This window comes from Manis javanica, chromosome 13 (genome assembly GCF_040802235.1).
Source record: "Manis javanica isolate MJ-LG chromosome 13, MJ_LKY, whole genome shotgun sequence".
NCBI lineage: Eukaryota > Metazoa > Chordata > Mammalia > Pholidota > Manidae > Manis > Manis javanica.
This window is the reverse complement of record NC_133168.1, coordinates 19,487,277-19,513,495: the sequence shown is the minus strand read 5'-3', so window position 1 is coordinate 19,513,495 and position 26,219 is coordinate 19,487,277. Positions and strand designations below refer to the sequence as shown.

The 26,219-nt window shown below is 37.0% G+C and overlaps 1 protein-coding gene and 1 long non-coding RNA gene across 2 annotated transcripts in view; one reads left to right on the top strand and one right to left on the bottom strand.

Moving 5' to 3' along the window:
* LOC140845876 (centrosomal protein of 162 kDa-like) overlaps positions 1–26,219 on the top strand; it is a 90,418-nt gene that overhangs the window by 40,913 nt on the left and 23,286 nt on the right. The window contains 13 exon segments of the mRNA XM_073221022.1: positions 5,053–5,183; positions 5,430–5,563; positions 5,565–5,655; positions 11,389–11,456; positions 11,751–11,823; positions 13,574–13,686; positions 15,523–15,628; positions 18,056–18,182; positions 19,417–19,458; positions 19,461–19,579; positions 20,305–20,409; positions 23,599–23,715; positions 23,717–23,812. Of these exon segments, the coding sequence (XP_073077123.1) occupies positions 5,053–5,183; positions 5,430–5,563; positions 5,565–5,655; positions 11,389–11,456; positions 11,751–11,823; positions 13,574–13,686; positions 15,523–15,628; positions 18,056–18,182; positions 19,417–19,458; positions 19,461–19,579; positions 20,305–20,409; positions 23,599–23,715; positions 23,717–23,812 (1,322 nt within the window).
* On the bottom strand, positions 2–24,649 carry LOC140845878 (uncharacterized). Its single transcript, XR_012124787.1, has 5 exons — positions 24,452–24,649; positions 20,299–20,397; positions 15,849–15,930; positions 5,669–5,810; positions 2–2,688 (listed from the first exon to the last, which is right to left on the bottom strand). It is a non-coding gene; the product is annotated as an uncharacterized lncRNA (long non-coding RNA).

The window sequence follows — 26,219 nt, the reverse complement described above, 5'->3', positions numbered from 1 at the left end:
ATTCCTTTCATAATAGAATTCTGTGCATATAGTGTATTAGTTTACTTACCATGTTCTTTCTTCTCCCTATTTCCTTCTCTTCTGTGAACTTTCCTTCCTTACTCATAAAGAAGGATTAATCTTAAGGTACTACATTCCATTTCTGAAAGGTTCAATTTACAGGAGATTTTTGTCATTAGTTCTGGGCTCTCCTGCTGTGAGATCCGTAGTGTGGGAAGTGAATAGAAGATGGGAGTTTCAAACCCCTCTTCATCTGGCTGGCTTTGTAACATCCAAAATGTTTTCCAGAGAAGAACAATCAATTCAGAATGCAAATGGTAAACTGCAATACAGAAATTATCTGGAGAGTAGTTCAGTATAGACTTGGAGAGGCAGGATGTTTTACATGTCACATAATACACATTTGTGTACATCACAGTATTTCTGTTATTTCCTAATGTAGTCATTTATATTGACTATATTCAACTCAGAAGCCCATTCAGCTATTAAAAGAAATAGAAATGTTCAGGTCAGACCAACATTTCTGCTGCCTTTAGACCCCAGTGGAGAAGGGAGAGCAAGGAAACCAGAAGCATTTTGTCCTTTCTTTTGTGATTAAATTGAATGAATGACCAATTTTATCATTGTTATGTGGTGATATTTGTCATGAGGAGAGCTACCTTTATTGGAAATTCATTTCTAGCTTACGGTATCTTTCCTGACCTTTTCCTATAACTGTGAATTCCAGGACCACTTTGACTACATTTAAAATTCTTTAGGCATCAATGACTTACTACTTCTGTCCTTGTGGGCGTGTATTGGCTGTGGTAACTTGTGCATATGAGATGGGAAGCCTAGGGCTGATTTTTGTCAGCATGAAGGAGAACAGAGAGTAGATGTTGCTTATTCTGGAGAGACAGAAATATGATTGTAGAGGATTAATACAAGCATCCTTTTCTCCTGTTCTTAACCTAGGGACCCCTAATCCCTTCTCCTAAGAAATCTTTTGTGTCTCTTTTCTGTGGAACCTCTGTCTGTGATGTCATCTACTCATTAGAAATTAACCATCCATTGGGTCTAGTACCTAAGATTAAAAAAAGCACCTGGAACATTTCTCAGTTTTAGAATCATAAAGAGGAGTAAGAAAATGTTTCATTAATGTTCTAGGAGTGTTCATTCTGTACATTTTGGGAGCAAGAAGAGGAAATTTTGTTTTTAATATTATTTATTTATTTTAGATAAATTAACCTCCAACATTTTTTGAGGTTTACTTTATCCAAATTCATTCATTTAACAAATACTTTTTGAGCACCTACCTTGGTCAGGCAGTTAAAGCCCATGCAATACATCAGTAAACAAAATAGGCAGAGATATTTACCCTCTCCCATCTTTGTGGAACTTTCATCTGATGAGGAGAGACAGACATTTAACAAGAAGCGTAATAAATAAGAAAATGATGTTATATGTAAGAAAAATGGAAAGTACAGCAAGAGTGTTAGGGGTAGAGCCCAGCAGGTTACAATTTTAAATACGGTAGGCAAAGTGGGCCTCATTGAAAAAGAGCCATTTGAACAAAGACTTGTAGGAGATAAAAAAGTTGCCATGTGGATAACTAGGGGAAGTATATTCCAGAAAGATGAAATAGTGCAGAAGTCCTAAAGTACAAAAGATTGCCTGGCGTGTTCAAGGAACAGCAGAGAAGCCCATGTGGCTAGGGCAGAGTAAGCAAAGAGGATTGTAGGAGATGAGATCAGAGTGTTTTTTGCCAACTGAGAGGAGGAAGACAGGGCTAATGATGTATGTGGAATTTAAGTTGAGTAATGAAGGAAGGAACATCAAGTGGTGTGGTACAGTGTGAGACAGGTAGGAACAATAGACTGTGGGTCCCAGTGGGGTCAAAGGGTTCTTGGAATCCAGCTATCAGGGAGGTGGGAGACAGGATTGATAGAGAGTAAATGCCAGAGACTGAGAATCAGGAGTGATTTACTGGTAATAGAAAAAGACACAGAGTATGCCAGTGGGCATAAGTAGCTAGGTGGAGAGAAGTATAAGGAGCCAGAAGCCAGGGGGTCGCAAGTTTCACCTGTGAGTATATTGAAATTACTAAGAATGAAGACACAAGTAATGTCACAGTAGGTGGAAAAGAAAAGAGGGGGATGACGTAGAGGTTGATAGTTGAAGACAATAATATTTTTATGAGTGTTTTTCCCTATTTCAAAATGTTAGTGTTTGTGACTACCAAAATAAAAATAGAACACATCACTAAATTTTAGATTATACAGTGATAAACCATGATTATTTTTATACTGAGTTACTTTTTCTCATTAGACTATTAAGTATGAATTTTAAAAATCTCTTTTCATTGTAAAATTGCCCACAACAATTTTAGTTTTATTCAGAACTATAATTTCTTTGGGATGGTTATGCAGGTTGGGTTGTCTGAGAAGCAGCTCTCAGATAGAGAGTAGTGTACAGAAAGTCTAGAGAATGCTCTTGGAATCAACATTGGTTAAGATGGGAAAGATGACCGACTACTGGGGCGTCCTCAAATAAAAGGCTGCTTTTTTCATGCATCAGAGAAGCCAGGGATAGACAATTAGAGGTGGTAAAACCGTGCGAGGAATCGGATCCCTTTTTTACTGCTACAAAATCCTTAGTCCATGACTTTTGTCTTCATTGTTAATAAGATGACTACCCAACCTTCAGGCCCTGTCAGGAGGAGAAGCAAAAGGTAAAAGGTTTGTGCTAGTTAAATCATCAACTTTAATTCAGGAAAATAGTCACTTCCCAAGCCCAGTGGAGGAAACTTGCTTTCATCTTATTGGCCAGAACTTTGATCTCATGTCCTCCCCCAATTGCATGGAGTCCAGGGAGATGAATATTTTTAACTGGGCACATTGTTGCTCAGGGCAAAATTAGGTTTCTTTTATCAAGGAGAAAGGAGTTTGGCAGCTAGCCGTACCTGTTATGTGGTTGTTTTCCTTTTTATTCTAAATTGATTTTCTTTGGCCATTAACTCTTATGTTTTTATTTTTAGACTACTAAATTTATTGTCACAAAAGATACTTCCTCATTATTTAAAAATTCCAAAATACAGATAAGTAAAAAGAAGGCAATAATTGAGCCAGAAACAGTTGTATCAAACTGGGTGCACATTCTATACTTCTCATGTGTATGTCCATCTGCAGATAGAAGTAAGCATGGATGAAGGAAGGAGAATGGCAAATATATGTATAAATGGACAGAACATTTCATAAGACTGGGATCATACTTTATAAAATCTTTTTAAATAGAATACTTGATTTAGTTTTACTTAAATCTGTAAGAAACTTCATCCTAAGAAATATTACATCCCAAAAGTTCCATTAAAAAAATAGATTATCTAAACCCCCCAAAGGTTGCCAAAACCATGTTGTTTTTAACTACATTTTTCAATTGTATACATTTTCAGTTTTCCTTTGTATGAAATATAAAGCAGTGAAACGTGTGCATCCCCTACTCACACGTCTCCTACCCATTTTTGTTGGTTTTATTTTTACTTGTTTAAGGTATATTTATTATATTCTCTCCTGCAACCTTGAGTCCCTGAGCTTTTGAGGTTAGATCTTGGTCTTGTTACCAAACAGGTGGAATGCTTTTCCCTAGTCCTTTAGCCAAAGCTTCTCCATACTGGAATTATTTTGATTAATTTCTTATTTGACTGAACTTTCTTATTAATCCATCATTTTTCAAGAAGGGCTCATGGGTTCCAGATTCTGCAGTGTTTTCATGCTTGGAATTTATAGCCAAGAAAATTTTCTTCATGTATAAAGAAAAGATACTGTCCCTGTAGCATTATTGAAATAATTACTTTAGAGAAATCAAAATTGAGAACGTGGGAAGGGAGAATTCGATAAAAAAAGCACTGGCTGACTACAACTCGAACAGAAGCCACCCGCCACCCTTGGCTGCCATGTCCTAGAGGGAACCACAGTGCTAGCAGATCACACCCCTGTCACTGGCCACATTCATGGACTAAAGTGAATTGGAATGATTAACACCTGCTTTTACAGTGACTCAAAACTGGTTTCTTTATGAACGCTTTAAGAAATTCCTTGAGAAAACCTACATCAAACAGTCCCATTAAACATGATGATAACACTCTAAGGAAAATCTCCCCGTGTCCGCACAGAAGATTAGAAAGAAATCTTTGGGTGAGGTGACTTGTTTCTCCTTTTGACTTTACTATACTTTCCAAATCTTTAATAACCATTATTTCACTTTTAATGAAAAAGCAAATTTTACTTCTAAAAAGTGTCTTGAAGAAATTACATTAAAAATATAAATTTCAAACTCTTCATTTACCTCTAAAGCAGTTAAGTTTTACTGAGTGTACAGCTCAGAACCTGTAGTAATTGAATGTGGGCCTCAAGATCTCTTCTAGGTATTTACCTTAAACTTTTTTTTTTGATTAAATGAGTAATTTATTGGCTTTAGAATTATTCCTATTTGGGAATTTACAAAGTACTTTAAAAGCTGGAAATTTGACCATAATATACATTAATCACATTTTTTCTAAATAATACATATTTTCAAGGTATTATAATAGTACTGTAATTTTATCTTTAAATCAGATATAGACTAGCCATTATGAAGTTTCCACGCAATTTGTATTATTCCATTGATACTGTACTTGATATACATTATTTATTAAAAAATGTGCTTTGAAAGCATAGTTAATATTAACTAAAATGCTTCATAAAGTTATCTGGTTTTTGAGTCATCATTTAGATATTCTTATTTGTTATTGCTGTGAACATGTGAATAACATTTAAAAACAGTAAAGCCTGAAATGATCCCAATCCACATCCTCCTCACATTTATTTACTCCATTTGTCACTTGACATGAATCTTGGGTCAATTAGCCTTCTGTGCCAGCATTGAGTAGAATGGGCAGCACTTCTGAGTACAGTGAAGCAGCTGTGTTGGAGTGTTAGACATCAGCCTACCCTGAGATCCTCATTTAACTTAGTGTTCCAGCATATTAGTGCTTACTGCTATGTAATTGCTGAATACACATTCAATTTTGTTTAGAAATCTTATCTGGGACAAAACTCCTCAAGCCTGCAGCTTCAGGTAGACCAGCTCCCCAAACTCAAAGCTGCCTGACTCCTGAGAAGTCTGCACATCCTGCAGAAACAGGGTCCTGTGTTCAGTCTCGGAATGTAGGTATTGGATTTTCAAAGAATATTCATAATTTTTTATGTTCTATAATTATGTCAAAACTGAATTATAAATAATGAAATACATGAAGTTTCTTTTGTATCAAGAGTGATATCCTAATCACTCATATTGGGCATTGGTTTTCTTACATAGAACCGTATCATTTGGGGTTTTTTTTTTTCCTAACCACCTGTGTTTGAATCTAATATGTAAATCTGCTACAATGAAGTAATGCTCTTCCTTAAAAGGATTCTTCAGGATGCCATGGTGGGATAAAGGAGACAGAACTAATTATGTTTAAAAGAGTTCAGGAAGCAGAGGAAAAATGGAGGGGGGCACAAGCCCTAATTGACCAAATTAAAGTCACATTCTCAGAAAAGGAGAGAGCTGGAAAATAAGATGGAAGAACTAAACAGACAACAAGAGAAGGAGCTCTTCAAACTGAATCAAGACAATTATATTCTTCAAGCCAAGGTACTAGACATACCTCTTTTTCCTTTTTATTGATTAAAAAAGAACTAGAACTTCCTGCTAAATGCACTGTCATCCTTTGTTCCTGGAGTTGCTGACGTGATGTATCCGCTGTGTAAGACAAGAACACGTTCCTGAGCGCCTCCTCACAGAAGAGCCTACATCGATCCCATGGGGAAAAGATAAAAATTTAAGTGGGCTCTTTTTCATAGCTTTCTTCTGTTAGCAGTCCTTTTTGAAAATAAATCCCTTAGTTCCCTTGACCTTCAAGAAGAAAAAATTTCGGTAAGAAATGCTATAGAAGGTCAAGATTCAGAGAATGACACTATATAGCATTTCTGAGTCACTTCCGTCACCAAAACCGTCAGCACAGAACAGCACTCGTGTGCAAGAAGAAAGAACTGGGGCTGAAAAGCAAACCAGAATTTTATTTGGGGTCTTTAGGAATTTCAATCTGGGAAACAGATTCAGGAAGAGCCTGAAATGTGCTCTGAGGGATGTGAAGAAAGACAGTTTTGTTTTGTTTTTTAAAGTATCATTGAAATATAGTCTTATGAAGGTTTCACATGAGTAATATTGTAGCTTCAACATTCACCCATATTATCAAGTCCCCCCCAACCCCATTGCAGTCACCGTCTGTAATAAGATGCTAGAGTCACTACTTGTCTCCTCCGTGCTATACTGCCTTCCCCATGACCTGCCTATGCTGCGTGTGCTAATACTAATGCCCCTCGATCCCCATCTCCCTCCCTCCCCACCCGCCATCCCCCAGCCCTCCCCTTTGGTAACCACTAGTCCCTTCTTAGAGTCTGTGAGTCTGCTGCTGTTTTGCTCCTTCAGTTTTGCTTTGTTGTTACACTCCACCAATGAGTGAAATCACTTAGTACTTGTCTTTCTCTGCCTGGTTTATCTTACTGAGCATAGTACATAGTACCCTCTAGATCCATCCATGCTGTTGCAAATGATAGCATTTCTTTTCTTTTTATGGCTGAATAATATTCCACTGTGTATATGTACCATATCTTCTTTATCCATTCATCTACTGATGGACACTTACATTGCTTCCATATCTCGGCTATTGTAAATAGTGCTACGATAAACATAAGGGTGCATATGTCTTTTTGAATCAGGGATCTTGTTTTTTCAGGTTAATTCTAAGGGTGGAAATCCTGGGTCAAATGGTATTTCTATTTTTAGTATTTTGAGGAACCTCCATACTACTTTCTACAATGGCTGAAATAATTTACATTCCCACCAGCAGTGTAGGAAGGTTCCCCTTTCTCCACATCCCCCCCAGTATTTAATGATTCTTGTATTTTGGATGTTGGCCATCCTAACTGGTGTGAGGTGATATCTCATTGTGGTTTTAATTTGAACTTCCCTGATAATTAGCAATGTGGAACATCTTTTCATGTGCCTGTTGGCCATCTGAATTTCTTCTTTGGAGAAGTGTCTGTTCATATCCTCTGCCCATTTTTTAATTGGGTTATTTGCTTTCTGGGTATTGAGGCATGTGAGCTCTTTATATATTTTGGATGTTAAGCCCTTATCAGATATGTCATTTATGAATATATTCTCCCATACTGTAGGATGCCTTTTTGTTCTACTGATGGTGTCCTTTGCTGTACACAAGCTTTTTAGTTTGATGTAGTTCCATTTGCTCATTTTTGCTTGTTTCCCTTGCCCAAGGAGATGTGTTCAGGAGAAAGTTGCTCATGTTTATATTCAAGAGATTTTTGCCTGTGTTTTCTTCTGTGAGTTTTATGGTTTCATGAGTAACATAAAGGTCTTTGATCCATTTCAAGTTTACTTTTTTTGTATAGTTAGACAGTAATCCACTTTCATTCTCTTATATGTAGCTGTCCAGTTTTGCCAACACCAGTTGTTGAAGAGGCTGACATTTCCCCACTGTATATCCATAACTCCGTTATTGTATATTAATTGGCCATTTATGTGTGGGTTTATATCTAGGCTCTCTCTTCTGTTCCATTGATTTATGAATCTGTTCTTGTGCCAGTACCAAACTGCTCTGATTACTGTGGCTTTGTAGTAAAGCTTTAAGTTAGGGAGCATAATCCCCCCAGCTTTGTTCTTCCTTCTCAGGATTGCTTTGGCTATTTGGGGTCTTTTGTGGTTCCATATGAATTTTAGAACTATTTGTTCTAGTTCATTGAAGGATGCTTTTGGTATTTTATTAGGATTGCATTGAATCTGTAGATTTCTTTAGGCAGGATGGCCATTTTGACAATATTAGTTCTTCCTGTCCATTTATTGTTTTTTTTCTTTAATTTCTCTCATAGGTGTCTTTCAGTTTTCAGGGTATATAGGTCTTTCACCTCCTTGGTTAGGTTTATTCCTAGCTATTTTATTCTTTTTGATGCAGTTGTAAATAGAATTCTTTTTCTGATTTCTTTTTATGCTAGTTCATCATTAGTATATACAAATGCAACAGCTTTCTGTGTATTAATTTTGTATCCTGCAACTTTACTGAATTCAGTTATTCTAGTAGTTTTGGAGTGGATTCTTTAGGGTTTTTTATGTACAATATCATATCATCTGCAAACAGTGACAGTTTAACTTCTTCCTTACCAATCTGGGTGCATTTTTTTTCTTTTTGTTGTCTGATTGCCATGGCTAGGACCTCTAGTACTATGTTGAATGAAAGTGAGAGTGGCCATCCTTATCTTTCTTGTTCCCTATCTTAGAGGAAAAGCTTTAAGCTTTTGGTGGTTAAGTATGATGTTGGCTCTGAGTTTATCATATATGGCCTTTATTATGTTGAGATACTTGCCCTCCCTACCCATTTTGTTGAGAGTTTTTATTATGAATGGATGTTGAATTTTGTCAAATGCTTTTTCAGTGTCTATTGACATGATCATGTGATTCTTGTCCTTCTTTTTCTTGATGTGGTGGATGATGTTGATTGACTTTCAAATATTGTACCATCTTTTCATCCCTGGAATAAATCTGCTTGATTATGATGGGTGATCTTTTTTATGTATTTTTGAATTCAAAATATTCTGCTAATATTTTGTTGAGGATTTTTGCATCTGTTTTCATCAGGGATATTGGTCTGTAATTTTCTTTTTTTGTGGTACCTTTCTCTCATTTTGGTATTAGAGTGATGATGGCTCCATAGAATGAGTTTGAAAGTATTCCCTCCTGTTCTACTTATTGAAATACTTTAAATAGGGTGAGTATTAGCCCCTCTTTAAATATTTGGTAAAATCCAGCTGTGAAGCCATCTGATGATGGATTTTTGTTGGGGGTTTTTTGATTGCCAGTTCAATTCCATTACTGGTAATTGGTCTGTCAGACTTTCTGTTTCTTCCTGGGTCAGTCTTGGAAGGTTGTATTTTTCTAGAAAGTTGTCCACTTCTTCTAGGTTGTCTAGTTTGTTATGATATAATTTTTCATAATATTCTCTAATAATTCTTTATATTTCCATGGTGTCCATAGTGATTTTTTCCTTTCTCCTGATTCTGTTTTTGTTTATACACTCCTTTTTTCTTGATAAGTCTGGCTAGACTATTTTGTTAATTTTCTCAAAGAACTGGCTCCTGCTTTCATTGATTTTTTTGTGTGTGGTTTTATTCTTCTCAATTTTATTTATTTCTGCTCTGATCTTTATTATGTCCCTTCTACTGACTTCGGGCCTCATTTGTTCTTTTTCTAGCTTCATTAACTGTAGGTTAGACTGTTTGGGATTGTTTTTTCTTGAGGTAGGCCTGTATTGATTGCAGTATAATTTCCTCTTAGAACTGCCTTCACTGTATCCCATATGTTTTGGAGTGTTGAGTTATTTTTATTTGTCTCCATATTATTGCTTGATCTCTGTTTTTGGTCATTGATCCATTGATTAGTTAGAAGCACATGATTAAGCCTCCATGTGTTTCTGGGCTTTTTTGTTTTCTTTGCATAATTTATTTCTAGTTTCATTCCCTTGTGGTCTAAGAAGCTGAGTGGCCCAATTTCAATCATTCTGAATTTACTGAGGCTCTTTTTGTGGCCTAGTATATGATGTGTTCTTGAAAATATTCCATGTACAGTTGAGGAGAATGTGTATCCTATTACTTTTGGGTGTAGAGTTCTGTAGATGTCTGTTAGGACCATCTGTTCTAATGCATTGTTTATTGCCTCTGTCTCCTTACATTTTTTCTGTCTGATTAATCTGTCTTTTGGAGTGAGTGGTGTATTAAAGTCTCCTAAAATGAATGCATTGCATTCTGTTTCCCCCTTTAATTCTGTTAGTATTTGTTCCACATATTTAGGTGTGCCTGTACTCCTATATTGGGTGCATAGATATTTATAATGGTTATATCCTCTTGTTGGACTGATGCCTTTATCATTGTGTGATGTCCTTCTTTGTCTCTTACTGCTTTCTTTGTTTTGAAATCTATTTTGTCTCACATAAGTACTGCTACTCCTGATTTTTTCTCCCTATTTTTTGCATGAATTATCTTTTAACCATCCCTTTACTTTCAGTCTGTGTGTATGTCTTTGGGTTTGAAGTGAGTGTCTTGTAGGCAGCATATAGATGGGTCTTGTTTTCTTATCCAATCTGTAACTCTGTGTCTTTTTATTGGTGCATTCAGTACATTTACATTTAGGGTGATTATCAATAAATATGTACTTATTGCCATTGTAGGCTTCAAATTTGTGGTTACCAATGGTTCAAGGGCAGTTTCCTTACTATCTAACAGTCTTTCTTAACTCGCTTATTATCCTATTACAAACACAATCTAAAGGTTCATTTTTTACCCCCTTCTTCTTTTTCCTCCTCCAGTCTTTACATATTAGGTATCCTATTCTGTACTCTTTGGGTATCCCTTGACTAACTTTGTGGAGTTGATTCAATTTTGCATTTGCTTTGTAATTAACTGGTCTACTTCCTTTACTGTGGTTTTATTTTCTCTGATGGCAGTTATTTAGCCTTAGGAGCACTTCCATCTATAGAAGTCCCTTTAAAATACGCTGTGGAGGATGGTTTATGGGATGTAAATTCCCTCAACTCTTACATATCTGGAAAGTGTTTAATCCCTGCTTCAAATTTAAATGATAATCTTGCTGGATACATTATTCTTTGTTCGAGGCCCTTCTGTTTCATTGCATTAAATATATCATGCCCCCTCCCTTCTGGCCTATAAGGTTTCTGCTGAGAAGTCTGCAGATAGCCTGATGTGCTTTCCTTTTTACTTGATCTTTTTTCTCACTCTGGCCACTTTTAATACTCTCTCCTTGTCCTTGATCTTTACCATTTTAATTATTATATGTCTTGGTGTTGAAAGACAGTTTTATTCAAAAAAAGAAAAGCAGTCTTAGGTAAGTTGTATAGAAAGAGTTATAATGGCCTAGGCAAAATAACTAGTTTTGCTCCATATAGGATAGATCACTGTGTTAGTTGCTAGATTGGAGTTCAGCAAAATAAGCCTCATTCTGAGACTGCAACAGGACGTAGCCACTTCTAGTTAGCACAGTGCAGAAATTCATGTTCCATCTAGTTATGGACGTGCATAAGACCAACTTCCCCAAGGCCTCTCAGCCTTATTTTAGGGCCCTTTGACATTCCTGACTCCATTTCAGATGTTTCTATTCATATTATTTAACTATGATTATGTTAATTCCATAGTGGTTATAAGGTAGTATTAGGCCTTTGCACTTTGAGTTTTCTTACTGTTCCTCACTTCTCAATCATTTCCTTCCAAATGAAAAAACAATTTTTACATTTTCTCAAAGTTAAGTAACTTTGAAAAAACAAACAAAAAACAGAGGTGGTTACATTTTGAAGAAACAACTTATCCTGTTCTCAATTTTATTTATTTCTGCTCTGATCTTTATTATGTCCCTTCTACTGACTTCGGGCCTCATTTGTTCTTTTTCTAGCTTCATTAACTGTAGGTTAGACTGTTTGGGATTGTTTTTTCTTGAGGTAGGCCTGTATTGATTGCAGTATAACTTCCTCTTAGAACTGCCTTCACTGTATCCCATATGTTTTGGGGTGTTGAGTTGTTTTTATTTGTCTCCATATATTGCTTGATCTCTGTTTTTGGTCATTGATCCATTGACCAAAAACAGAGGTGGTTACATTTTGAAGAAACAACTGAAGAAAAACTGAAGCAAATCCAAAAAGAAATACAAGAACAGGAGACACCCCTTCAGGGATATCAACAGGTAAGGTGACTCTTCGCAAAAGAAGAATTTGTTCTTGAGATCCTTTGGTTATAAAACTAAGCATATTAAAGTATTCCTGTGCTCATTTAACAGGTAATGGCAATTCTGGCAAATATGAGGAAGCAATAATTTGACTAGTCTGAACTTTTTCATGAACAGAATTCAAGTGGTTAAGAGCATGGGTTTGCATTCAAAGAATCTCATTTGGTCTTAGCTCCACCACCTGCTGTGCAGCCTTGGGCAAATCACTTTAACTTTCATATAACCCAGTTTCCTCATTTGTGATATTGGGTATGATGAGAGTAATAGGTGCCTCATAAGGAGTTTGTGAAATGAAAATAAGACAGTGCAAACCAACCTCTTAGTGCCTGGCACACAGTAACTAGCTAATGAATGTTGCCTGTTTTTTTAAATAGCCATTTCCTTAAAACTATCCCAATTTTCTTTAGTTTTCTATAACACTTTTCAGTGGAAGGTTTTGATATATTCAGAAATACAAATCTGAAATCAATTGGCATTTGCACTATGAGTGAAAAATGAATTAGAGAAAATCTTTGTGTCCTGCAGAAGGCAGACATTTGCGAACCGTGACGGATCCTTGGTGATGTTGACCTGACAGTTGGCCAGGACAGATTTAGTGATCTCTAGCCTGAGATTTCATCTCAGTTTCTTCCCCACCACTCCCTTTTTTTTTAAATCCCTCCCTTTCTCTCTCATCTTTTTCTCCTTTGACAGCATAGCCTAAGAGTCAAGCCTGTCAATAACAAGCATTGTCGTCCAGGAACATCCAGAGAAAGCATTCCAGTGTCAATGATTACATTTATTACCTGTGGAGTACTGATTTTAAAAGACACATTGCCCTGAAGTTTGTGAGAATCTTCCATACCCTTTGTCCGCCATTCTGATCATGCCATTTAGAACATGCATTTTTAAGGATTTCACAGACCCATTAACATGCTAGCTACCCTCTCCCACAAAGATAACACAAAATTTATGTATCTGTGTATATATTTATATTTTTTTCTGGTTTTCACTAATTCTACAAATATTAAGCACAGATCATCTGCCAGGCATTAGGCCAGATACAGTGAGATAGTGCATGGTTTTCATTAGATCTTCAAAGGTCCTTGATTTTCATCAGGTTCTTAAAGAGGTTAATAACCCAGAGCACCTTAGCACAGATTGGTACTTTCTGATCTCAGTTTGAGTCACTCAAGGCTGAGGGTAAACTGGGTCTAGTCCTTGCTCTCCCTCATCCTGACATTTTCAGAAATATCCAGTCTCTAAGTCTGGTCACAGAAAGTTCCAGAAACATGAACGCCCACTGTGACTATAACCAATTTCTTCATTTTCTTCATTGTGGGAAGCCAAGCCAGAAACAGAAAAAAGAGGGTGCAGATAGTCCCCCCGGCCTTTCCACCCCTGGTCCCCACAGTCAGAATGTGCTTATTCCTACAGCCACTCACCCACTTACTCCTGTGAAATGTGCAAACACTGACATAAGGCCCTTTGACTCTGAGCATTTTTGCAACCTTTTTTTCCAAGAAAACATTTTGGAAAGAATTGTTTTCAGGTAAAACTTTTTTTCTGAGATGATATAAGTAGTTTGAAAAAGATTTTGCTTACTGAAAAACTGAAAAATTTAAAAGACTTTAAAAATGTTTAAAGGATATAGCTGTTGTGAGCATATATACTTATGTTTTATAAGTACTAGCAACTTTTAACTATATGTGATTTTCTATTTATGAAGGAAAATGAAAGACTGTATAATCAAGTGAAAGATCTCCAAGAACAAAACAAGAAAAATGAGGAGCGAATGTTCAAGGAAAACCAGGGTTTATTCAGCGAGTTAGCTTCCTTAAAGTAAGTCCTTTTTAAATTCTTAGAACCAAACAGACTATTTCTAAGTGTTCTATTATTATATTAAGAATACATTTATTTTTACTAAGAATGAAGATTTATAGTTTTGTAACTTTTATATTTTAATATTCAGTGGGTTTGTCTTAGTATTAAATGACTAGTGGATACCTTGGTATTTTCAGCCTATTCATATTTGAGTTTGATTATCAGTTTTAGGAAACTGAATATACAGTATTCTTCTTGATCAGTCATTAAGCCTGAGATGCTTAACATTTCCTAAGGAACCATGGGATTAACAATAATAAAAAGTATGTGTCATACAATATCACATAATGTCTTAGGAGAGGTTCCATACCACAGTAGTAGAGCCTGAGGAGGGGATTCCATCTCCTAGTGGATAACATTCAGGAGAAAGGGAGTAAGAGAAGCAAGATGGGGTGGGGGGGGGGAAGGCAAGTAAGCATATGGTCTCAGCTGGAGACTGGTTTCATTCTGCTCTCACCGGAAGCTTGGGAGAACAGACTGTCCCACAGAGTTGGTCTCTGCTTGAGGCAAGGGGGACAGCCTTTTATACCCCTCATCTTTTATACCACCGGCTGAGGTATGCCCCAGGAAGGGGCTGGGGGATATTCCCCAGGCCGTGGGGCAGGGCTCTCAGTGGGGTGAAGCATTTCTCCAGAGGAAGAGAACTTCTGAGTTGTTGTCGACCAATGCTCAGTGTGGCAGGCCGGTGGAGCACGAGCCCTACTTAGGAGTCATAGTTCGGACTGTAAGATCTTTTGGATGTTACTCCGTCCGACTTTAACATGTTAGGTAAAAGGCCAGATCTGCAAACATGGGCAAGTCAGGGTACTACCTTCTTTTAGGAAATGACTGCCGATTTGCATTTTCATAAATACCTAATCACTCAGATAGGACTGCTATTGGAGGAACTTCTTTAGCGATGAATGTCATGAACTTTCTTTTTATGCACATATTTCCTTCATTCTTTTGTTAGATAACCTAGGGAGTAAGAGGCAGGGTTGCTGCCAGCTCCAGCTGATCTTTATGCAAAAATAGCAAAAGGCACACCTTGTATCTACAAAGCTAGACAGTACACAGGGTGGCAAGTAAGGGCACTTCTGTGTAAATTAGGGGAAAAAATACCTCTTAATCCTGGTAAGCGTAACCCCAGGCCAATTGTGATAATCTGCCAGTTCCAGTGCATGAAAGCATTTACATCTGCTTTCTTTTCAATGCTTCAGTATTTTTAAATGTCATCTTATATTGTCTAGCTTTTAAAAAAGATCTATTCCAAAATCCAAAACTGAAGCTCTCAGTGGAACTTTCACAATTAAATGTTTCATTAGTGCATTAGGGCTAGATGCTCTTACATGGAGTCCTAAACTCCTTGTTATAGTATCTCTGGAAAAACAAATACAATTCTAATGTCCAAATAGTAGACTGTGTTTGGTTTTATTTGTCAGTTTCCACGTGTAATTGGCAATTTGTATTTCGCAGAAAGGAATCTAGAATGATGTGACAACCAACACACATTACCATAGGAAAAATGGGGCCCATTTTTCTGGGACATTGATTTTTTTTTTCTCTAAGAATTGGGAGAAAATATATTTAAAAACAACTTCAAGGTTCTATTCTTTCATATTAAACTTAAAATTTCCCTTAAAATAACTTCTTTTAGTATTTTAAACTTTAGATTAAATAAGCTTTTTTCCTTAGCATCTCACATAGTTTCAATATCCACTACAGCTTTTAATCTTTAAGAATTGAATATTTTGCATCAAATGGAGTACCTTGTAAAAAGCAAAATAAAATCTTTTTCTTTTCAAAATAAATCAGAGAGCAGATGCAACAAAGTCATTTCCTATCTCAAGTAGCTGAGACTTCAGAGCCTTCTGGAAACCGGAATTTTACAGATCTGTTAACAGAACTACGGGTGGCACAGGTAAGTTGCAAAGGGATTTTAAATATCATAAGAGTAAAGATTATAAAAATTCCTATGTGTGTAAAAAACTTTATTACTTTATGAGTAAATGTTTAAATTTCATACCATTAAAAAATTAAGAAATATCAAGATTAGCTTGTGACCTCACTGTAGAGAAAACAACATCACACTGGTTTTGGATGGCGTCTTTTTATAATCTGACCTCTTGCTGGGCACTTACCACGTGGAGTCATACTGGAGGCATCACCACGCTTGGGGCATGTACAGCTTATTCAGACAAATCTCTCATTGGAAATGTATGTCTAAAATAGGAAAATAATGTGTAGATGGTTATTCACCATAGAAAGTTTCATTAGCTTTTAACCTGTCTCCTTAGGTGGACTGTGTACTTCTAAACGGCAGAGACTGTATCTACAACTATTTATATCACATTTTTCTCACATATATGTGAAATGCCATAGCTGCTGCATAACTTTTTTCTCTTTTTTTATTGATTTGTGTTATAAAACATATGGTTCTAGAATTTTCAAGAGCACATTTATCAATGGCAGAAGTTCTGAAATTTTGGTCAGGTTAATTCTATTTGAAGCAGAACAATTCCATGTACTGCATAACTTTTGTCACCCCTGTCACCAGGAACTATGTGCTTATAGCACCCACCAGTCATTTTACCCATCAAAACTACTGCCACATTTCAAAACATCCCCTGTGGGAGGGCAGTTAATTCTCCCCACTCCTTCCCATTAAGAACCATACCACTGAACTAAAAGGCCCTTCCAGTCTATTTGAATGATTGTATACATTAGGAAAATTCCAATTACATGCCACCTTTAAGAAGAAATTTATTATATAAAATTAGATTACATAGAAATCTAAACATACCATAGTTTGATAACTGATGTTTAACAGGTTTTTGTAGTATATAAAGTATAAAGTACAGCTTCAAATATGAATCCATTAGGGAACTTTCTTTTGATGCATGCATGTATGCATGTATAGAATGATTAAAGAGTGAGTGCACTTTCCTCTCCTTATCAGTAGGCCTAAAAAATTAACAAGTTAAAAGAGTACCATATTTTTTGAAGGCTGAAAAAGACATGATAAGGTTCCAACCATAGCATTAGTTTTATTCAAAGGCTGTTTTTAGTGACCTTTTACAAGTGTGTTGTTGGAATATACAGCTCTTGGAATATACACCCTTAACCCAGCTCCCACAGTATTCCTACAGGTAAAAAACCCACTGATAATTACCTACAGTTAAAAATTATACAGAGAAACAAGCCATCGTGAGCCAGCATGCATAACTGAAACCTCGGAAGGCAATACTACAGATGGGGGAACTAATGCAGCAACAAATCAGTCTTGGTCCCCGTAGAGCTTTCTGCCTAATAAAGAGAAGAGGCTTGTGCACAAGTCAATGTCATAGGAGACAGAAAGAGATAAATGCTAGACTAGCGGTACAATGAAAAGTTTATGGTGATGCAGTGGAGGGGATAGCAGGAATAGGCTCATTTGAACTAAGCTTTGAAGGATAAGTATGATTTTTATCAAGTAGAGGAGGAGGGGCTAAGAGTAGCATGGAACATAGAGCATATCGAGAATTCATGCAACAGTGTTTTGATATGCCAAGCATTTTTTATGCATTTATGATAAAGGGATTACCAAAATAAAGTACTGCTTTCAAGTAAATACATGATGTCATTTTTCAAGTAAATTTTAAGTAAGTACATAAAAGGTGGTGATAAGCATTGCAAAAATAAAATAAAGCAACAGGAGTGGGTTTGCTGTGTTAGAAAGAACTTGTGGGGCTTCATTTGAGCAGAAATCCTGATGAATAGAAAGTGAGCCGCCTACATATCTGGGGGCAGAGGACACAGCGCAGACACCTCGGGGCAGGAGTGTGCTGGGTCCGCTCAAAGAGCTCAGCAGTCTCTGGCTGAAATGGAGTGGAGGGGTAAGATCTGTAGTAGCTGAGGTCAGAGGCGTGGGCAAGGCTGGGTTACGTGACGCTGAAAGGCGTGGTGAGGACTCTGGATTTGCCCTGGGAGGATGGGAGCCGCCAGAGAGCCTCAGACAGAGGAGTGATCTTAACTGATTCTTTAACACAATTCCTGTGGCCACTGAGGAGAGCAGACTGTATTGCTGCAGGCGGAGGAGGCAGACCGGTTAGGAGGTCAGCGCAGTGATCCAGGGGAGGTGGAGGAGCAGCAGATCGGGAGGTCTTCAGGCTGCGGTGGGTTAAATCATTAAAACTGACTCGTATTCTCTAGGGAGCTACTGGTAATTGTGGGAAGTGATAAAATCAGAACTGAAATTTAGGAAAAATAATTAGCACCAGTTTTTATGAAAGACTGAGTGAAAGAGAGATTATACCACAGTTTTTTATGGTTAGAAATAATTTGCTTTTGTAATTCTATGAATATCAAGAAAGAAAAAATAAGTTTATTAGAAGACATCAAAAGACTGAAACAGGACAAACAAGCTCTTGAAGTAGACTTGGAAAAAATGAAGAAAGAGAGAGACCAGGGCAAGGAGCAGATTGCTTATGCCACAGGTAAGACCCTTGGCTGGAGCAGCTTACATTCATATTCATGGCTGTTCTTTATTCTTGAATTTAAGTAACAGCAATTGGATAGTGTGATCAAAATGCTGTTCCTTGAAGTATATCCTAATTTTAGAGACCTTTTTTTTCAAATCAGTTGTAATACGTATGTACATTTAATAGGTTTTAGCAGGGGTAATTGCAGGATAAAAGAAAATCAAGGATTATTTTGAATTTGTGGCATTTTATGTTTAGTTCACATATCTGCCATCCCACCTGGACTGTGACCTTCCTGAGGGCATAGTCTGTCTTTTTATCCCTGGGTCTGAAACATAGGCTCCCACCTATTTGCCAAATGAACAAATAGCACTAAATTTTGTAGAAAACACAAGGATAAATATGGTATTCCCCACCAGGGAAATCAAAGATAAGAATGCAGAAAAGTTTAATATTTTAAAAATTGCAAATAAACATGATATGGGGTGCTATGTAAGAGTTTCAGAAAGGGAAGGCTGTCATTTGAGCCAGGTCCTAACAGATGGGAAAATTCAGAAGTGGAGTGGGGGGGGGGGCTGCCCAGGGTGTGTCATGAGCATGTTACTGAGTGTACCTGTGGACTGGAGCTTCAGATGGGAGAGCACAGGACTAGGAAGGTGGATCGGAGGAGCCCTTACCTGCTCAAGTAAGGATCTCTCCTCTGTGGAGGTATAATCTGCAGTGTAAGATATGTACAATAAAGTCCACTAACTGTTTGTAAGAAACCCACATTTACTTTTCTCACTAGTAAAACAGAATAATAATAATAATAGTATCCATCATGTAAGTTTTTTGTGCTAGAAAAAATCATTCATAACAGGCATTCTTTAATGTTTGCAATTGTTACTTCTTAATATAATTATAGGAATTTTTCATTCTTATTATCTCTCAAGTCTAACATTTATTTTTTCATGGAATGACTTTACTTTTATAATGAAAGTGAGTGGGAAAACAGTTGATTTATCAAAAATTTCTGCATAGTCAACTTTGCTGCAGGTTTGAGGATTTGGACTATGAACACAATCTTCAGCTCTCTTTACTAAAAGTAGATTTAACTAGACACCACCTTGCACACATCAGTTGTTTTTTACCTCATATTTTTTCATAATGCTTTTATTAGGTAAGCACTGGTTTTCATGTAAAATATTTTAATATAGTTTATTTCCATATTTTGAAAAATTGCAGTCAAGTTATTGAGTTTATCTTATAGGTGAAAAATTATGTGAAATAAAAATTTTAGAAGAAACACATAAAGGGAAATCAGTCTTCTGCAAAAAAGATTACAGTGGTTTGCTGAAAATCAGGAACTTCTGGATAGAGATGCAGTTCGGCTTAAAGAAGCAAATGAAGAAATTGAGAAGCTCAAACTTGAGGTAGTCATTTCAGAATGTATTTCTGTAGGTGACCCGTTACCTTCAATAATTAGTTCTTAGCCTTATAAGTGTTCTAGAATCAATATCTAAACTCTGTTCACTCAAATTGCTGGTTTGACATTTGGTTGCATTTAGGTGTGTAGCCTATTTTAGATTAGACTGAGAGTAAATCCAAGCTGCTCGCCGTGCCCTGTCAGGCCCCATGTGGTCTGGGTCCTGCCTGCCCAGTCATCGTACCTCAGCCCCAGGAGTCACTGTCCCCCAGCCGCACCAGACCTCCCCCTGGTTCCTGAACATGCCGAGCCTGTTCCACTTGATGCCTCTGGCCTAGGTTCTTCCCTTGTCTCACTCCTTGTTCAAGTCTCATCTCAAACTTCTCCCCAGAGAGACCTTTCCTGACATTCTCTAATCTAATGCAGCCGTCAGTGTCGTCCCTGACTCTCTTCCCATGCCTTCACTCCGTTTTATTTTATTCATAGCACTTGTCGCTCTCTGAAGTTATTTTATTCACTGAGTGACTTACTTTGTTAGCTGATCAGCCGTCTCCTTTCCCTGGAGTATAAGTGCCCTGAAAGCAGGGACTTGGCTTGTTTGCCCGCTTTGTCTCCATGCAGTGCCACATCTGGGAATTCATGCATGAGTTAGGGAACCACCATCATGCTGCTCTGCTTGTGTTTCTCTATGTTTTAAATATGCTTCTTAATATGTTCTTTACTTACTGATAGGTCGAGAAACTGAAAGCTGAATCTGGAAATCCATCTCTTCAGCAGAAGATACACTTGAAAGATAGAGCAGCTGATGCCAAAAAAATTCAGGATCTAGAGGGACAAGTATGTATTCAGGGTAAGTTTTCATTAAGGTATTTCATATATAGTGCATTTCTATGTTCTCTTTTGCTCCAGGAGTTCCTACAAAATATATTAACCTGAAAATTCTTGTTTTTATTCATTTATTGTGATATAGAACTGCTCCTACTTTAAATAAACTTGATATGTAATATTTAAAGTAACTAATAAAAGTAGTAAGCAGCATCACTTTATATAATCTGTGGCTTTATACATAAAGGGTTTTTAGACTAATGTGCCTCATTAGATGGTAGAACTATTGATGGAAAGTTATTTTTGCATCCCAGCTCTTTTTAGGCATCTGGGAAGAAGGAAGTAGAAATCTGAAACACTGGGTGTGGAGTTAGAATTCCTTCTGTTGAAAGACAGGTGAGAGAGGAATACAGCAAGGGAGACCCATGAGCGGGGACCGTGGTAGTAGTGCTCGGGAAAGGTGAGACACCCTAGAAACAGCAGGCAGCCTCCCAAAGAGCTGGCCGTAATTATGAGTTCTTGTTCACTGCACAGGCTTAGAAATATTTCATGGTCAATGTGGCTGGACGACGTTCTTCAAAAATCATTGTACACTGATTAGGGTAAAGATTTTTTTCATTGATGTAGTTTTTTAGGGTGAAATATTAACTTTTTCATTCTACTTTTAAAACTAAAGTAACACTTTTATTCATAACTAAATATTAAACAAAATAAGGATGTTCAGCCTCATTCATAAGGGAGCAAGATTCTGTAGTCAAGTCATGACACTTAAACATACAGGTATTATTCCATCACAAACCCAAAAAGTGAGGTCATCACTGGGCTGAATATTATCCCAGTTTTATGAGAAAGAAAAAAAACAAAATATTAACTTTGATACTTTCACAGGACCTGTTCTTTTATCAAAGGTATAATTTGATAGTTTGGCTCAGTGGCCAGGAAAGAAACACGACAAAGGTAGTTTGAAGAGCTAGAAATATTCTGAAGTAAGTGTAGTCCAGGATTGCTTGGCATTTTTTCAGTGTTTAAGATTTAGAGTAGCCAGTTTATTTAAAGTGGGAGCAGTTCTATGTCAAAATAAATGAGTAAAAACAAGAATTTTCAGTGTTTAACATACAGAATTGTGACAGAGAGAAGACCAAAGAAACTCCCACTCCTCCTGGTAACTTCAAGAGAAGTAGTGTAGAGCTGAATGTATTAGAATAAAAAAATAAAGCATGTTTCAAAAGCAAAGTTAACACTTGAAGTGGTGATCCATATTGATGAGAAATATAATACTTTATTAAAGTAAATACTCTTTTTATTAACACTTTCATTAAAAATGTATTGCTTAATCATCTTAGATTATATCTTTCTAAAATATTACTCATTAATACCATTTTATATAGTTTGCTACATATACATTTCAGATCTTATTCAGTGCCCATGAACATTTCTAGCCTTATGATTTTAAATCTTTATATATATATATATATATATATATATATATATATATATAAATCTATATATATATATATGTATATGTATATATTTTTTTTTTGAGAGGGCATCTCTCATATTTATTGACCAAATGGTTGTTAACAACAATAAAATTCTGTATAGGGGACTCAATGCACAATCATTAATCAACCCCAAGCCTAATTCTCAACAGGCTCCAATCTTCTGAAGCATAATGAAAAAGTTCTTACATGGTGAACAGTGCAAGGGCAGTCATATCACAGAAACTTTCAGTTTTGATCATGCATCATGAACTATAAGCAATCAAGTCAGATATGATTATTCGTTTGATTTTTATACTTGATTTATATGTGAATCCCATATTTTTCCCTTATTATTATTTTTTTTTAAATAAAATGCTGAAGTGGTAGGTGGATGCAAGATAAAGGTAGAAAACATAATTTAGTGCTGTAAGAGGGCAAATGTAGATGATCAGGTCTGTGCCTATAGACTAAGTAATCTTAATATATATTTTATAATAAATGTATATCACAAAATATCTAGAATCATTTTGGAGCCATATTCTAAAATAGATTATAGATACATATGTATGAATTATAAAATAGATTATAATTATAGAGTAAAATATCTTCTTTTCTAAATAGCACATAAGTAAAAATGAAGCTAATTGGAATTGCATGTTACAATGAAAATTTCAGATTACATGCATTCATTCATGCTTTTATTTAATATAGTATTTCACAGGTTAATTTCCAGTGAGAATTTAAAAAATTTTTACTTTGTATGACAGCCACACTGATATCTGTAACCAAAGAATAATATTAAAAAGCAAATCAAAGAAGCTACCAATAAAATCTAATTTTCCCCAAAACTGTAATATACATTTCAAGATATCAAAATTAGGTTGAAACTGTGTCTTAAAATTTTCAGTGAATGCATTAATTATAAGTATATTAAAACAGTGATTTAAAAAAATCTGTCTCTTTTCAATATACATGGTATATGCATGTATATATCTTTACATGCTCACATCTAATTACTAGTTTTTTAATACCAGAGGAAGCAAAACTGAAAATTTTGCAGATGTAATTATCAATATTTTTATCTGTATAAATATTTGTATTTATATCCCAATTTCCATTACATGTATGAATGTGCAAGCAATCTTCATGAATGGAAATATTTGCTATTAGTTTTGCAAATGATGTGACCCTTAAATACCTAACATGAACAATGTTCAGTCTGTAAATAGGATTTTCAGCACCAGCAACCTATCTTGTCTTAGGAAACATCATTTTTGAGACCAGATTATAATAAAAGCCAACATTATCAAGCCCTTACTATATGCTCTGCTACCTACACATTTTACCGGGAGAAATGTCATTTGATGCTCACATGTTTTCCAAAGATATCTTAAATCATAATATCTTTAGCAGAAACAGATATACACATATATGCATGTATAATAGCTAGCTCTAATCTCTGTGGTCCCTGGTGCAGTTCCAGCTTACAGAAAGACCATGTGCTGTGTCATGGTAGACTGAATGAGAAGTGTTGTAAAGACATCATTAAATATCACCTATTCCTCCTTGCTTGCTAATTGAAAGACATCATTTTAAAATAGATTAAACATCTCTTTGAAATCTAAACATGATTGATATAGTATAATGTAAGTTTTATACATTAAACTGCTTAATTTTAATATACATCAGACCTTACAAATGTACAAAAATATTTTAATAGGTGAAGGAAATGGAAGGAATTCTAAGAAGAAGATTTCCCAGTTCTTTACCTGCTTTAATATTGGCTGCATCAGCAGCTGGTGATACAGTGGGCAGAAATACAGTAGAATTTATGGAAAAAAAGGATAAAAATAATGGAAGCTGATCTGGAGGGCAAAGATGAAGAAGCAAAGAAAAGCCTTCGTACCATGGAACAACAGTTTCAGAAAATGAAGGTCAGCACCAAGTAGCCGTGATGACGGGCTCAGAGGTACCAAGAGGACCGGAGGCTTCTTAGACGGCATTGTAACAAATAGCTGCGATCGTCCTTTCCCACGAAACCTTTGAGTGTTAACAGATGCGAAGGAAAACTAGGTCCGTCCTTTTTGTTTTCCGTCAGCAACTTTTTATTTCCAACATGGAATAATCAAGCAAAGGACAATCTTTACATAAGCCCCTCTCAGTGATATTAGAATTATTTGAAATTAAGTCATGAAAAGACAGAGTAAAACATCTGTTACATATTCAGTATAAATATTTTTCTGAATTACTGTGGTTGAAAACATTTGTCCGAATTTACCTGGACAACGGAGAGGGAATGGGACAGAGAGTAAATTTTTAGAATACAAGAGGCAGGGCAGTGTCTGCTGCAAATGTCTTACTGAGTTTTCTGAGTGCTCATCAGGAATGTATCAGAAAGTACAAGTGCCGCAATGACCAAATATGAAACAGGATGTGATACTTAATTTACTTCCTAAGAGCTTGTTGAGCGCATGGTCTCTGTAGTAATTCATGCCGGACGCTTTCACAGGCGTTTTGGTCCATCCAGTGTAATCTTTCCAATCACCTGTGAGAAATAGATCCTGCTGACTCACCTTGCAGATCAGGGACCTGAGATGTTCGCAGTTTAACTCCCGCCCAAGGTTCTGCCGCTGGCGAGACGCAGAGCAAAGCCTCCAACTTTGCGCCGCGTTGCTTCTAGGACGCGGACCTCATTCCTCATGGGTTTCTGTCCTCAGAGACGCAACGGTGGTAGAATGCTAAGTTTCAGAAACAGGAAAAGGTTGAAAACCTGGAAGTTCCTTGGCCTGCTAGTTAAGGTCTTACCAAGGAGGGGAGGTTTCCTTTACCCCACCCTCTTCAAATCTTTCAGTCACTTACCTGGTTCATTTTCTTGTCTCACTTCCCTAAATTCTGAGTTGCTCTCCTCCTTTAACCACCCAGTTTTCAGCTTCCCTAACTTAGCCTCTGATGTACTGTTAATTATGCCACTTTTACTCCTAAGTTTCTTTCAGTTCCTCTATTCCTTTTCATCACCATGTCACTCTCCTACCGTCATTAATAAAAGATGGCTCAATTACTGTTGGAACTTCCTGACTAGTCTACCCATACCCACCTCATTCACCCCATTCTCTAATCAGCTCTTGACACCAAACGCAAAATCATATTGTCATCTCTCTCTCTCTCTCTCTCTCACACACACACACACACACACACATGTCTTTGTTTATACCCCTCAATGACTTCATATGGCCAGGCCCCTTTTTGCCCCGCAGTGCCTCCCCATGCCATGCGTCTGCTGCCCACTCACATTGACCTATTTATCCCCCTTGCCACGTGTCTTTCAGCCACAGTAATTTGTGTACTCTGCCCTCTGATGGTACTCTCTGCCCTCTCACAGTTAGGGCATCCTGTCCAGCTCTCAAAACAAGCATTGCTTCCCCTGTGAAGCCTTCCCTGGACTCGCAGGCAGACAGATTCCCTCTATAAGCACTGCATCCCGCACCCCTCCCCTCCACTGCATCCACCCCATCTGGAGGATCATGAGTGACCTCTCCCCATCCAGCTTCTGGGAGTCACGACCACCCCACTTCTGCTCTCTGTTGTATTCCACCACTCAGCAAAGTACCTGACACAGAGTAGATGCTCAAACACTTTAACTAGTTAATCCAAAATTTGTAAGGTTATCAGGAGGATTGAGTGGCAGAGTGTATGTAAAGCCCTTGTGTCATACCTGGAGCACAGCAGACACTCAAGAAATGATTGCAATAATTACAGTTAATATTCCACTGACCAAAAAGAGGCATAAATTCCAACCCATGACCCCATTTTTATATATCTAAATCTACCCGTCCATTTTTCTTGTTTGCAGTCCCTGACTACTCCTGCCCTGGTTACTTTCTGCCTGTTCCTCTTTCATTTCTGATTCCCAGTACACACCAACCACTTCCTTGTCTTATACGGCTCTTCCTACTTCCAAAATGTCCCTGCCTCCACTTATCCCCAAATTTATACTCATCCCTCATGGCTGAACTTAAATGTGTAGTCTGCCCACCTTCACTCAGACATCCAGATAACTCAGGTGCCTCGACCCTCCTGCATCAGGAGGCCCACCATCCCAGTCATAGGACTCTGCAGCTACTGCTCTGTCACTCTCCTTAATCAGGCCAGGAACTCATAAGACAAGAACTAACTTTCTTTCCCTCTAGAATCTGGCACAGTGCCTGGCATTCAGCAGTAACTCAATAAATACTCATTAAGTAAATGAACAAACACTACTGCACCTCCCTACACAGAGTAAAGTATTAGATTATTACTTTTGCAATACTAAAGCTCCAGTAAATAAATTCCAAGCTGACTTAC